The sequence below is a fragment of the Paralichthys olivaceus genome, chromosome 2 (assembly GCF_024713975.1).
Source record: "Paralichthys olivaceus isolate ysfri-2021 chromosome 2, ASM2471397v2, whole genome shotgun sequence".
Lineage (NCBI taxonomy): Eukaryota > Metazoa > Chordata > Actinopteri > Pleuronectiformes > Paralichthyidae > Paralichthys > Paralichthys olivaceus.
In genome coordinates this window covers 8,956,267-8,972,357 of record NC_091094.1, presented here as the reverse complement: position 1 = coordinate 8,972,357, position 16,091 = coordinate 8,956,267, and the positions used below count along the sequence as shown (strand labels likewise).

General features: G+C 40.5%; 1 protein-coding gene across 4 annotated transcripts in view; it reads right to left on the bottom strand.

Moving 5' to 3' along the window:
- slc12a5a (solute carrier family 12 member 5a) overlaps nucleotides 1-16,091 on the bottom strand; it is a 130,662-nt gene that overhangs the window by 86,321 nt on the left and 28,250 nt on the right. The window contains exon 1 of one of the 4 annotated variants that reach the window (XM_069534272.1): nucleotides 788-1,401. The exons of the other annotated variants lie outside the window; for them this stretch is intronic. Coding sequence (XP_069390373.1) covers nucleotides 788-842 — 55 coding nt within the window. The 5' untranslated portion in view covers nucleotides 843-1,401. Of the gene's footprint in view, nucleotides 1-787; nucleotides 1,402-16,091 lie in introns of those variants that run through there. 4 annotated transcript variants of the gene reach the window in all.

The window sequence follows — 16,091 nt, the reverse complement described above, 5'->3', positions numbered from 1 at the left end:
AAGAGCACTCACATCACAGCTTTGCACAAACCAGCGACCTACAGGTTCTCTCCGGAAAGCCTGCAGAGACTGAGGACCGGGCTGAGCAATGGGGATTGGATGGAGGGCTGATTTTGACAGCTGGGGGCGATGGGATTAGCAGCAATGCTGGGTTGGTATCTGTAACTGAGTTTTTTTTTTTTTTTTGTGCGTGCATGTGTGTGAGTGTGAGCCGCCTGTCCACAGAGTGCCATATGTGGTGGGAATATTTACGTTGCCATGAAGAATGGATGAAGCATAGTGCAGCTGCACCAGAAAATGTTCCATACTGCGTGCGCATGACTGTATTTCTGTGTGTGTGTGCGCGTGTGAATGTGTGTGTGTGTGCTGTAATGCCCTTACACTCTCCATCCATCGTATGGAGTGAGCCCATTACTATTCCTGTCACAACAGCCTTGCAGTAAGAGCAACAGCAGTGGAGGCAGGCAGGCCCCTCCACCGTACCATGCTGTAACACACACACACACACACACACACACACACACACACACACACACACACACACACACACACACACACACACACACACACACCAACTCCCCCAGTGACCACTCACTTCCATCAGGTTGTTTATGTAAACCTAAATCATGCATGTGTTTTGTGATGTATTTCTCTGCGACCCCTCTATGTATTTGCATAGGCAGATGTACAGTATGTGTGTGTCTTGCATTGCCATGTCAACATCCCTGTTTACTGTGCATGTGTGTGTGTTGGTGTGTGTGACTGCATGACACATCCCATCACTCACCCTGGCTTTGCGCTCCCCCGTCCCCCTCCTCTGTGTCGGTCAGGTTGTTAAGCATCCTGGCTCCTCTACGGTGCTCTTCTTCGGCTGCGGAGCGATGTCACCGATGAGGCTCTCGGGGGCTCTCCCCTGCGCTCCACACACTGTGATGCAGCCACAGAAATCGTGGGCAAGCAGCGTAGAAAATATGCTAGCTGGATCCTCCGCGCTCCTCTTCGCTCCGCGCTGCCCGTAGGATGCACGAAGAGAGGCAGCAGGAGGGAGAGAAGGATTTTTTTCTCTCTTTGTAGATCCTCCTCTTCTCCACTGGCTTGTAAGCGTGACTCTCTCACTCTCTCTCTCTGTTGCTGCCCCAGTCTCTCTCTCTCTCTCTCTCCTTGCAGCTCTTCCTCTCTCTGTTGCTCTCTCTCTCTTTCTCCAGGAGGAGGAGGAGGGAAGTGGGAAGCTGCAGGAGTTTGGTGGATGATGGAACGCCTCAGAGCTGCACACTTGTTTTCTCTCTCCTTCCCTCTCTTTCCTTCTATGTTTCTTTTTTGTCTTCCTTGCTCCTGATATTGATATCACCCACTCGCAGTTTCCAGAAAAAGGAGACACTCACTCTCCACTGCTGAGATTATGTTGCTCAGTCATTGTAGCTGCCAAACTGATTGCATATTCAAACAGCGGTGTGATTTCTCCTGTATCTAGTCATCCCCTCCCCTCCCTCACCCTGCCTCTCTCCACTCATTGCAACTGTCAGACAGAGAGATGATTGGTGAAGCAGAATTGATGCTGTTAGAAGAGCGAGCAGGCGGTAGCCTCACTGCTCTGCTTTTTTTGGAAACTGTGAGGTGCATTATGCATCGGTTTTTCTCCTGTCGGCTTTGTAATAAGCCGCCGTGCTCGCTCCCTTCTTTAATGTCAGATGCAAATGGAGCCTCTGTTTTCTTCAAGGGAAGAACAAGCTCCTATCAACATCATCTGTATGCAGTTATGGTAAACATGGAGAGCCGTGCACAGATGTACATGCACATAGAAAGACGCACTGTCTCAGCATTCGGGTGCATGAGCAAGTGTTTGTTCTTGATGTACCGCCACATACACACACATGCTTCTCTGCTCCATATACAGCGACAAAACAGAAGAGGGGTTTCTTTATCTTTTATATTTCTTTTTCCTGCCTTGTAGAGATGTTTGGTTCCAACGAAGGGCGTGCACGTTGAATGGCGGCGGGCGGCACAACGCTGAATACTCACTGTCAATTAGACTGGTCTCATTTTGATCCATGCAGATTCATTTTGATCTGGTACACCGTGTACTGAGTGCAAAAATGTGTGTAGTAAGAAGACACTCTGCTCGTGTGTGTGTGCGTCCGCGTGTGTTTCTATGTGCCAGCGATTGTGAGATATGAAAGCAATTAATCTAGGTTTTAGTCATGGTAGTGTTGATGCATAGAATAGATTTCGAACAAAAAGAGAAGGAGGAAAAATGACACACCCGGCTCCAGTGAATAAATGTATTACTGATGTCTTAAACAAAAACAGTTTTGCCAAGGTACAATTATCTTGACAAAGAACCAGTACCTTGAAGCTTACAGTAATTTCTCCAATGTGCTGTGTGCACAGATACATTTCTCTCTGTTTGTTCATTAGTACTCACCCCACAGCCAGTTTATTTGTAGCAAAAAAAGACATGCGCAAATTAAATTATAATATAAGCGGTAGGAGAGCTTTTGTATTTACAGAGCGGCAGCAATCAGCTGGTTCAATTATGTCCTGTATTACCAGCTCATCATTTTTTAATGCAGATTATAGTAGGTGTAGTTTCAAGCAATCAGTCTGACATGAAATCTGATTATTTTCATTGGTTGCTACGGTGATTCTTGCATCGACCGGAAAGGCAGAGACTTATCTTTTGAATGACATTGAGGTAAACATTAAAGAAAACACATTATTAAACTGCATGTATTAACAACAAGGGCATCCGTTACTGTAATAATGGGCGCTTTACTGATGTAGGCCCACTGCACTCCACTAACAATCCTGGTGGAGCACTTCAACACAGACATTTGTGCCGCAGTCGTTTCAGAAAGTTTTAGACCCATTTTCTTTTTTTACACCAGGTTTTTGTCAGTCTGTCTGTTAATTATCAGGATTATGCAACAGCTACTGGATGGATACACTTGGTGGAGTATGGGTCAGGAAAGAACCTATGAGAGACAGATTGGATAGGAAGTATCTGTGAAATGCCATCTTCAGGTTTCTACACAGATGTTCTTTGATGTTTAAGTCTTGAGTTTTGGCTGAACCACTCAAGGACAGCCAGACTTGTCCCAAAACCATTCCAGTGTTGTCATGGCTATACGCTTTGGGCCATCGTCGTACTGTAAGTTGAACAGTTGCCCCAGTCTTAGGTCACGTGCACTCTGGAGCTGGTTTTCTTCAAGGACAGATATTTTTGGCTGCATTCATCCTTTCCTCAGTTCTGTCCAGTCTCCCTTTCTCTGCTGCTGAATTGCCTTCTTCTCAAATCACAGTGCTGCCACCACCATGCTTCACTAAAGTGATATATTAGCCAAGTGATGAGCAGAGCCTGCTCTCCAACAAACATAGTATTTGAAGTTCTGCCCAAAGGGCTCAGTTTTTGTCTCATCGGACTAGACATAACCTCATGCTCTCAGAGGCCTTTAAATGCTGTTTGGCAAACTGGAAGCGGGCTATAATGGGCCTTTTACTCAAAGTGGCTTCCTTTTAACTACTTTACCACAAAGGCTGGATTGATAGACTGCTGTTAAGATGGTAGTCCTTGAAGCAGGTTCTCCAATCTCAGCAGCGGACCTATGACGCTCTGTTCGAGGGAACTTTGGGTTTTCAGTCACTTCTCAGTTTGGCCAGACAGACCACAAGTGTGGATGTAGCACAGACACATTCTGATCAAATAACGTAAATGGTCACTGTTAGCCAGTCATTTACAACATAATGACTCAACATTAATTCTGTTATTTGCATGGAGGGAAGTTTTGTAAATGAGTTACTTCATTTTGTGATGTGAATACAAAGCTTCTGTTAAACTACATCAAAAACATCAAAGCAGTCAATGTCATCTCACTTATTTGATCCGTTAGGTATCTTTTCTGGTTTTATACTTTTTGGGATACAGGTATTATTTATGGACAGTCCTAACAAAACTAACTATATGCTGGGGTACAGTATGTGGCATTGCTCCATGCTATATACACCAACTGTAGCTAACAGTTTCATTATAGAATAATTTAATGAATTGATTTAGTCAATACAAAGTTCTAGTGTTAGCAAAAACTTGATTTCCACTGGTGGCACTGGGTATTTGCTTCGGAACATGGTGGGCTAGTGTGACAAATAAAACATATTTAGGTCCTTGAACCAGTTTAATCAGTGTATTGCTATTGAAATGAATGAACTTACAAGACATCATCATTTTAGTTTAAAAAGGGGGCTGTGCAATTTTAGGCAGCCAGTTCACATCCCTCATATTTCAGAAAACAATGAATTACACGGTACCACTAATCCGTGTTGAGCTTGATGAGCAAAGCAGTTGATTTGGCCGAAACTGAGCAAAATCTACCAGCCTGTTCAAACAGACAGCACAAGTGCTTCTGCAACACTCACATGTGACATACTTGACAATCAGCACATATCGAATGCACCCTTTTAACCCGAGTGATCTATTTAAGCCGACAATGCTTGGCTCACTCCACTGATCTGCCTGAGGTGTTTCTGCTACACTACAATGCTTCATTGTCACTGCAGCTGCTTACATGCAGCATTTAATCAGTCCACATCCACCTGTGGACTCAAATGTTTCCTAAAGAGAGGTGGTGTGCCGTAATCATCCAATCTCCCTCTGTGCACAGTTAAATGTCAACAGCCTGGGCACCAAACTCTGACCTCACATTGAGAAGGCCGACAGATCCACATGAGAAGGCCAGCAGAAATTAAAACACAACCAAACCAGCTGACGTTAGCTAACAGACTGCCAAATCTCTGCAATATTTTTTGATTAAGACAGATATAAGGTAGGCAAAGAGCCAAATGTAAGCTTGATCTAATTTGTTGTTTTGCATTGTTGAGCAATCTAACGTCTTGTTTTACAAACCTGACTTGGTCATAACATAGATCATCGATTTTCCTCTACAAAACTAAAAAGTCAAAAGGCACTCACAATCAATTAAGGATACTCGAAAAGCTGCTGCATGGCACTCAAGTAACTCCATACCTTTGCTACTGATTCATATATGGAACCATGAAGTAAAACAGGTATGAATTGTTGACTTATAATGCTAAAGCAGAAAGCATATAACCACTGTTCTGTAGGTGAAATAGGACTGAAACTTTCTCAGCTGTGTATAGGCTACTTTGAACAAAATGTATAAAAAGAGACTGTGGAAAGATGAGGTTCAAAGAGAAGAGGCAGGGTGGGGTGAGAAAGCAAGCGACAGATGAAGGTATGTAATTCATAATTATCAGACAGATGATGAAAAGAAATGCCTGGATACCTGTTGATGTGGTCCATATAATCAATTTGGCAGTGATCACCACAATTACACCACCCCACTGAATGTGTGAGAGTCATTGAACCTCTATATTCTTACCAGGTTAAGATTTGGCTAAACACAGAAGGTTCCGTTACATATTCAACAGATCTGATGTGCATGTGACTGACTATAAGACTGTTTAAAATTAAAATAATAATTCAATTGCATTATCAAAAAAGGAAATTCATTGATCAGATGTAGTGTTGGTAAAAGGGTGGTGCTCTCCTCCTGTTGCAGCGACAGCGTTTTATTTCACTCAGAGCTTGGATATCAAATGTTTCTGATTAAGATCATTTCAAATTCTGCCATTTAGTTCAATTCAAGCTTCCAGAAAGTCTAATTAAAGCAATTTCATTTTCTGTGGGCACCATTCTGTGCATGTACTGCTGACTCAGTCCGGAAACTTCAAGGCTTTCTTCTTTGTTAGACAGCATGGCTTGCTGACAACTTAACAGTGTCTTGTCTACAAACAGGGGCCTGTTATTGGATTAGCCCAAACCCTTACAACAATCAGATATACTGCCAAAAGCAATTCCTGGGCCACAGTGTGGCACACAGAGGAAGTGAAAACTACAGAGATAGGAGATGCATGACACTAGAAGTGGATACTAGAAAGTGCTGATGTATGTGAGAGAATGTAAGTACACATGTGCCTTGGGGCTTTGTAGTGAAAAGGTATCTTTTTATTTATTGTTTGTTATAACATTTTGAAGATTGTTGTTTTTGTTTGGTAACTATACAGAGAGCATAAGTGAAAGACGGCAAGAAGGAGAGAAGTCAATGGGGGCATTAACTAATATGAGGCATTTATGTCTAAATGCCAGACGCATGAGTCACAGATTTTCCTGAAGTTGTGCGTGATTAGATGTGTGTGAGCTGGCATTCATGTGAATATGAACATGAGTGCATGTGCAGTTCAGTTATGTCACATTTTCCTTAGGAATACTCCTTCCAATGAATCACTTTTCAGAGAGTCATTTTCAAAAGGTGCTGTGAAACAAAAAGGCTAAACTTTCATTTTCAAGGGTTCCATTACAGCCTCATTTAAATGTCATGAACTTAGAGCTGGTAAAGGACAATCTTTTGTCAAGTAATGTTTTACTACATAGAGTCTTGGTCATATTGACCTGGTACGCTTTCCTCAAGAGCAGGCTAATGAAGAAGACAAACTCCAATACTCTAAATACCTTAAATGATGACAGGCCATGGTCAAAAGAAATTGAATTATGTCTCTGAGCAGGGCGTGCTGACGTCTTCTGACCTTGTGTCATCAGAAGAAACAGCAGAGGGAGAGGAGAGGAGAGGAGAGGAGAGGAGGATGGGTGGCCTTTAAGAGACACAAGGAGACATCAACATAGTCAAGCAATGAGAAGGATTTTGTGCAGTATGGTGCATAAGACAAAGGCATATCTGAACACGATAGAACCATCCAAAATGAAACAAAAGAACATACAAAGATTTAGAGGAATAGTTTTTCATTTTGGGGGAAACCCGCAATGAGAAGACTGGTGCTGCCATCCTGTCTGTTCAGTAAAAATGAAGCTATTGTCAGCAGAAAGTTAGCTTAGCTTAGCATAACGACTGCAAACATGGGGTAAAGTTAGTCTGGCTCTGTCCAGAGGTAAATAAATAGACCTAACTGCAAAACCTACAGTTATACTTTTCAAGATTTTAAGTCTCTACAAGTTAAATTTAACTTTAACTTGAAAACTGCAGAAACCCTGTCAGAGGTTAAACTGCAACACGTTTACTCACTGCACAGTGGTGAGTTGCTCAGGATGTTCTTGTAAGAGATAGAAGTAAGAGGACACACTCCTAACCTACAGTATCCGTCACAGAACCTTGTCTCCTCATGCTGTGCTGTCTTGGACTCCTGCCAGATCATTATGGTCTGTCTGAGCACCTCCGAACGTTGACAAGGGCACGCAGCCCTTTTACACCAGCAGCCAAAAAGACTACAGCTCTGGACACAGAGTTAAACTTCAACTGGAGAGAAAACAAAAGACACAAAGACAAAAATAGACAAGTAACAAGAATTGTGAGGAAGCTTAAGTCAGTTCTTTGCTTCTCTGAGAGTGTACGGCTAAAAGAGGCATCAAAACTTTTGGAATCAAACAGCATCTGTAATACTCTCTCTGAATTCCCTCAGAGTCAGAAATTAGAAAAAATTCGTGAGTGCAAGAAGGCATTTGTGCTTAAATAATGCAATACACTGGCTTTCTTGATCTGTCAAAAAAAATCTCAGGCAGAAAAGGCTCAGTCTGCATTCGTGTTAGATTCATTGAAGCCACCGCTCTAATCCCAAGCACCATGACATTCACTGCAGGTCTGTGTTTGCCTCATAAAAAGGTGCTTTGAGTCAATTTAAACAATTTAACATATGTGATCGGATTTGATGGAGAATCAGCCACAACGTCGGCCTCATGTAATGTCTGTGCTTGATGATGGCTGCGGTAAATCTAACTGAAGTTGCATTGAGATAAATTATGTATTTTAGTCTCCACTTTGAGCCATTTTGGAAATGAAATATGCAAATGCTGAAATGACTTCCATAAACATGATATGCGGCCAATGTGTTGTTGCGGAACACTGAAACTATTTGAGAATGCAGTTTGTTTGCATGATATTGGAGCACTTGTGTTTCAGTTCCATTAGATTTCCCATGTTTCTTATTCTCTCTCTATCTCACTGTAAATCTGATCAGGCTCAGCTCTAAGCGCTGCCTAATTTCCTCCTATTGCAAGCCTGAGGACAAACGCTTGCACAAACTCTACAGGATCTACATGATTGAGTTATCAGTTTACCTGTGTCAGAAGAGACTCAAGAAAATTGCTGTTTGAATTGAGCACCTGCTCTCCGGGGGGGGGGGGGGGGGTGTCCATCTACTGCTGTCCATCAGTTTAGCTAAATTAAATCATACATTCAACTCACTGTGTGGATTTTCTTTATTCAATCATCCCTTTTTTTTAAATTTCTCCTCCACAAGCAAATGTAATCATAGCTTAGCAAAATGCTGATTTTGCAACATGGACGCTACCCAGACCCTCATCATCAAATGTGAGAGGGAAACATTTTCTTCAGTACTATCTACTAAATAATTCCTTAAATGTCTGTTGGTATGTTTGTGGAATTCATACCTCCCGGAGTGTTCATCTTGTCGGCTTCACACTTGGTATGTTAATGGACTGAGGAAGTGCAATGTGGAATTTGGTTTCATGTGGACACGCAGTACATGTTTGCTATAAAATTTTGCGGCTACAATAAGAATGTGGAAAAATATTGCCATGTAGTCAGTGAGGGCAGGGCAGCGTGCCTTCAGTCTGTAGACCAAGTTGAACTTCTCTTCTTCTTCGTCCCCACCAGAATTGTGAATTTGATTATTTTGATTTCAGGGAGTTACTAACCCTAACCTTGCCTTGACTGACACAGCAACATTCATAAAATCACTTCCTCTTTAGCATTGTGTCTACAAAGTAAAAGCACAAGTCTGTTTTGTTGCTGTAATGATTTATATATAGCTGGATTATAGAGCTTTTATTTTAAAGTATGAAAAAATTACTGAGTAAATCATTCACAAAATTAAATTCTGCTTTATTTGCTGAAAATTATTGACAATAATATCTGTTTTTGATTGTGAATGTACAACGACTTTACTGCAGATAAACCAGGTAGGATTTACACAAAGTTTTTTAACTTCACTCTGCACCATAGACTGTTTATAAAAAGCTCAGCACACAACATCCAGCACACAAACAAATGACAGGGAATATAGTTGCATGACTATAAATCATAACAATATAGTGTTGGGCAAAGCAGAGAGCCTACTACATGTATGTGATGTCAGAGATTTGTTGCTGGCAGAACCTCCTGTTCAGAGGGGTAGTCAAGTAATTAATGTGAGAATAGCCGGGGCAGTCTCGAGAATCAAGCCCCCACATCTGACACGGCTTTGATTGCAAGATGAACATGAAGATGTGAGGGGGATTCTTGTAGCCTGGACAGGAGCAGCGAGCAGATCAAAGTGGTCCGGTGATGTTTTGACACAGCAGAGCTGAGCTTTTGTTTGCTCTAAACATGTTTCATCCGATGAGGTTTGCCAGCCAATCTCAGAGCAATGTCTTTTTAATCACCTAATCTTTCCCCAGCAGCCACTGGCTCTGAGACAGAAAAAGAAAACTAACACTGAACCACTGAGGTCATCAACTCTTTTTACATGCTAAGTGTGTTAAAGGTAGTGTAGTGTAGGTGTTGCAAACTCCAACTAAAGTTATCTGAACTTATACAGTAAATTGTGTGTGAATACTTAAATTGAACCAAACATTTTAAACTAGAAAATGTAATAATCTTTGTTGTATTTAGATTTTTATCACTTTATCTTTCTTCATTAATTATGAAGTATAGGTTGCAAAATAAATGATATAATATAATACAGTATATTCACATAAATTGACCATTCATATACAGCTGTGAGTTAATCTGTGAGTTAATCTGGCTAGTTTCCTCCAATTGGTTAAAGATACGCACAGATCATCATAGATTATTACAATGATCTTGAAATATAATGCATGTCACAAAATTGCATGAATTGTTTCACTATTGTGTAGCAAATAAATCACCGGCTACATTAGCAGCTATTTACTTCCTGAAGATGTGCTACAGAAATGTTTAAAAAATGTTTGTGGTAATTTAGAAATACTGCAGTTTAAATTAATAAGTACGCTAACGTTGCATTCACCTGCAAAGTGGCCCAGTGTGCATATTATAAAATGAAACATCCATCATTTACATGTTTTTTTTATCAGTTGATATATTTTAATTAGATTTTTGTTAAACTATATAATGGATTATATCATCATTGTTATCATGTGTCTCATGGTAGTATTCATTTAAAGAGTTTGGGTTCTGGAGTTAGGATATGTGTGTACCTTATCTATGTGTGTGTGTGTGTGTGTGTGTGTGTGTGTGTGTGTAGGGAGTCTCTGGCTTCTTCCCACATTAAGAGGGTAAACCTGACAGAACTATTGAGCTGTGGTGGCAGGCAGTCCATGCTGAAACATCAGATAAAGATGTAGCAGGAAGAAAAGCAGTGGTGAGATGCACCTTGTACAGGAGAGAAAAAGACACACAATAGTGGATAAGATGCACTGGGAGAGGAGAGATATGATTCAAGTGCTTCTGGACTGAGTGTTACACAAGCTGCATTGTATGTTAGTGTCAAAGCAGTAGATGAACAAATGTCAAAAATGCCTCGCATGCAACTTGATGTTTAATACAAGAGCTGATTTAGTGCAACATATACCACACCTACATTTACATGTAATCTCATATGCACACATATGCGCCATCAACACTCTAAACCGTCAGTTTGACCTGGAAGAGGTTTACAAAACATTTTTGTAATTTCTCAGCTCATTCCACATGAATGATGAGTATAAATGAGCCTCATTATGCTCATAAGGTGTTGTTGGTCAGTGACACTTCATCTGTCAACACTGCACCTGGAATTCTACTGGTTGGGGAATTTTCACCAACTTGTTGCACAAAAAAATCCAAGAGCAGAAAATGAAAAGCAGTGGAGAAATCTGAGAGTAGAACTTTTCCGTGAACACGAGAAGAAAAGCTGAAACTGGTGGCAAGAAATCTGTCCAAGCAACAAAATGTCTGCGTGCAAGTGCACAGTTTGAGCACAAGCACAGCATATCACAACGAGAGCACAAGCAGGGACTATTTGAGTGCAAACATTACAACGTTAAATCAGTAAGTCCTTCTCGAAAGCTGAAAGACCATGCTCTGAAAAAACCCCATAATGTAGTGTTTGCTACAGCTCGCAAAAGTATGCATTTACATACTTAAGCCATAGCATGTAGGCATTAAAGGCGCAGCGTTTAATGACTGAATCGTTTCCTAAATCGACACCTCATAGCCATTTATGAGTCTATGCAAGCTCACCAGGTTTGTGATTGTGTGCGTTACTGACAATAACTATCTCCATCTCCCTGCATATCCACCAGCACTGAGTTAATTCACCTCCTTTTTTCCACTTTATTCAATTTAAAACACTGAGGCCGTGGTGCAGGAGGGAGGATATGACCCAGTTTCCACCAAAGAAAAGAGACGAAGCAACAGAAAGAGAAAAATGAACAGAGAGAAGAAGAAGGAGAAGAGGAGCGGGGAGAATGAGAACAGAAACTAATGAGGGCACATTTTCATGCATGGCTCTACATCTTCTGGCCTACCCGCAATGATCGCTACCCCAGTTTGGTCAGACCAGAATATCGAGGGGGGTTGTTTACATATAAGACTCGTAAAGTAAAGTTTACCTTGAACGAACAGACAAACATGCCTATGTCTTATGGTAGCCTAATGGTAGTTTTATAATTAGCACCATTCAAACAGTGCATCAATAAGATGGTACATCAAATCAACAACACCAAGGCGCTGGAGGCAGTTCACTCCTAGCAGCAGCCCCCTAAAGGGTTTCACAGACTGCTTGTGTAAGCTGCTTTAGAGCAGAGAACATCTGTTTACGTCAGAGAGGAGACACTTGACTGAGATAGAAAGATTTATCCAGTGTTACACAAATCAATGCTTGGTTCAGGCTCCATAGAAACATGATCAGAGGGATTATCTTTAGCAAGAAACTGCTGCCACATCCGGCAAATTTGTGGCAATAAATTCAGCGGATGTGTTTTAAATAAGAAAGGGTCATCTTACTGTACATCCCTATAACACAAATTTGAAAGGAGAAACAGTCTGAGGGTTTTACGTGTTAATAATATATGAAATTTTACGCTGTTGTGTAACAATAAACAATGTATTCCCTGTAGTTCTAAAGTAGAAAGGTTTACAGGGGTTACCGTAGGCTTAAAAGTGTGTGGGCTGAGATTTTTATAGACTTCCACTGTGGCTGCTACTAATTTTGTACATACACACACAAACCAGCAGATACAGAATATTATACCGACCCCTCTAATCATAAACACTTTTTTGGTGCTTGGCTGTCAGCACAGAATTAAACACTAATTAACACTTAGATTTAAGTTATTAATATATGTAAAAATGAATCATTAAAATGTTTAAAAATGACTCGATCTTTGTCATATATTTTGTTGACTTGTGTTCTTACATTATCCAAATTTTTTCCAACAATGTTCAAACCCAGAGAAATCCCCTGGGTAACGGGATGTTGGCTTTGATCTTCTTTTAATTGCGTCATATCTGCTTTGCCATGTTCTTTTGCTCAACTAAAGAAGTGCAAACAGACAAGAAATGTTGGTGAAGACAACAACATGTACAAGTTACATATTGTACGCTTAAACCTTTGGTCCTGATGCTGGACACCTCTATGGACTCACCATCAAAGGACCAACATACAGAGACAAACAGCAACCACCCACACTCCCATTCACACCTACAGTTAATTTAGACTCTTCAATTGGCCTAACCTCAATCTTTGGGGTTTGAGGAGGAAGCCAGAGAACACGCATCCACGCAGAAAGACCGGGATTAAAACCGGTAATCGTCTTGCTGTGAGAGAACAGTAATAATCAATCCACACACTGCCCTCTCAAGAAAAGAAAATCTGAAAGGAATTATACAATGTGTATCATTTGATAATAATTTTTTTCCTCAATTTTAAAATGGAATCTCAGTCCAAAATCACAGGTGGATGCTACATAAACACTTTGCTGTTTTTTGTGTGAGAACATTGGCACTACGTTGGTGAACAGGTCTTTGAACATATTAACAGATTGTTCTAAAAACAGAAAACATATAAGTGTAACCAACCGTACATATTTAGCAGCCAGGTGTGATCTGTGTCTGCTTTGTAACGCACTATTACTCATAAAAGGGAACAGGATATGATGTCCGGATCTAGTGAGCTTCAAAAACCCCATCATTTATCTGCTCCGCTCCTGTGCAGCTGTACAAACTTATGGCCCATGCACAAACAGGTCAGGGTCTTGAACCAGAATTAAGATAATGTGACAAATATAACCTGCCACAAATTAAAATAAAATCCAACCCTTTTTTATTTCAAATGAATCTAAAAATGTCTTACGCTTTCTAAATAACACTTAAAAGATTAAGTTGTGTCACGGCCCTGTTTTAAAATGTCTTGTTTTTATATAACACGTCTGAGAAACTTTTACTTCATAATCCTTCATTCGTGTGGTTTATGTGCTTAAAACCAAAGCTTCCAAGTTATACATTCCTCATGAAAGGTCACCTCATTACTGTTCCTACATTAAGCAATCTGATGTCAATTTTATGCCACATCGACCTTTGTTGCTATTTCTGTCCGTTCCGCAACAGTGAGCCTATAAGCAAGTCTGAACTAACATGACATTTCCAACGAAAACACTCAGCTGCTCTCAGTTTAATGGAAAAAAAACAACACCTAGGTATTGAATGGCTAGTTAGTAGAGTACATAATGTTCTGCTTTTAAAAGTCACACAAGCTGTTTTTCTCACTATTCTGCAGGCCTTTACCACCAGTACGACCCAATGCTACATGATTTTGATTGTGTGACAGCAATTGGTCAGATTGCTTGCAGTAAATTGTCGGCTGCAGTGATGACAGAGGAAATACTGAACCAGTCAACAGTCCTTTAGCTCGGGATGAGAAGTGGCAGACAAAAATGGTCTTGACGCAAATAAGACCAACACTCTCTTATATCTGTGTTTGTGTTAATGCAACATTGTCCCAGAATAGATCCATTGAACCTGGACACTGAATATGAAATACGCCTTTTGATGAGTAACTTTTACTTTAAGCATCATCCCTTTAGATTCAGATTCAAGTTGTACAAAAGAAAGAGACGATTGACAAGTATGCAAGATGGCCACTAGGCAGGGGGAACGTATCGGGCTCAACACGTATCCATTATCTTTTATGTAATGTTTATATCTGATTTCACTGCCTTTTTTATAGCAAGTAAAACTAAATATTATATATATCAGAGAAAACAGATAAGGGGTGAATGTGCACATTACTTATTTGTTTGTTGCTTTCTCTATTTTCTTGCTGTTTTGGTTTTCAGCTACTACATTCAGTTACACAAGAAGACAGGGAGAATATCTGAACATGGCTGCTTTGTTTCTGTTTCTATGTATCCCACTTCTACAATATAATACATCTAAACACTTCTTTTTAGAAAGAATGGACCTTTTTGCACATGGATATATTTTGTAATTTATTCTATCAGTTAGCAAAATGAGAATCAAGAATGGATTGTACCTGCTTTTTGTGGTCAACTGGATGAGAAGACAAGAGGCGAGACGTGGCTGATCAATAAGAAAGTGGATCCTGCACAGTACTTGAGGCTGACAACATTCTTAGGCTCCTTTTATTATCATTTGTCCTGTGGGGAATTTTCCATCAAATCAGTCCCTTTAAGGAAATACTGGTATTTTTGAAATTCAATTTAAGTCTCAGTTTTGACAAATGGGTGAACCCAACTTCTGTTATATGAGAAAAGCATTGGCATATTTAGAAAGCACGAAGAGACTTATGCTGCTTTCCATTATGTTCATAGTTTTACTGGAGCTGCATTGTTTGTACACGACAGCAGGACATCTAGTTTGAGAAAAAGAGGCTGAAACCTTGGTAAATACTGTCCTTATATGGTTGGTGTGTAAAATATGTACATAACCATTTCTCCAAATATTTTTTTCTCTGTGAGCAGACTGAGCTGAGTGACAAGCCTCTCTAAAAACCTGTGTTCACATGTGAATCACATTGCTCCACATGTGAGCAACATGCAGTACAGTTACACACCAGCAGGCTGATCCAGATCTATCCACGGAAGTAAAGTGTCTCATCTTCCCTATAATTAACTGAGGATGGGAGTGGCCCGCATCACTAGAGGGACAACGTGATTGGATCAATCGACACCTCTGGCTCGTGATAGGTGATAATGTCCTATTCTGAGTGGATAATGCAGAGGTAATCTGCCCTGTGGAGATCCCCATCACTGCCGAGCCCCCACCCAACCCCAACTCTGTTAACAACAGATAATAAGATTAGAGTTCGGGCCCGTGGCTGATGGAATTACGACTATATCAAGGAGGAAGATCATTTCAGGTTATAGCCCGCCACTAAATTCAATTGTAGGAAGAGTCGTGCACTGACGGAGTGTCACCTCACCTCTGCAGTGCAGGACATGACAGTGACATTGTGTCTGGAGGTTCAACATGTTTTAGGGGGTTTTATTTATCTGTTTATTGTATGATGGTGTTTGTCACTAGAATTCCAATCAATCACCCCTGCCAGAATGTTTCTGGGATTACTCTCACATAAATAAATAAGGACACTTGTCATACAGCATTCATTTCTACTTCATACACTGCATATGTTGATATAACTGTGCAGTGACAGAGGAGCTTTAAATATTAGATGTAGGTTTAATAATCACTTATAGCTGTTCAATGCCATTATTTTACAGTTAGGCACACTGTACTTAAAGCATAGACTGTATATAAAGATGGATGAAGTGACAGCTCTCTATCAGTGAAGCCAAAACATCTGGATTGCCCCCTGGTGGCTGGCTGCAGTTGAGGTTATAAATCCCACCTCCATTTTACCAGATGAGACATGGACCAAACAAAAAATTCAAAGGACGCGTCACATGCATTTTTCCGCACAATGGTTTCTGTCATTTCATTACTTTTCACACTGATGTTTGATTAAGTGTTCATGTTTCTGATTTGTTTGGTTTTTGTCATTATCGCGCAGTGGGAGGAAGTAGAGAC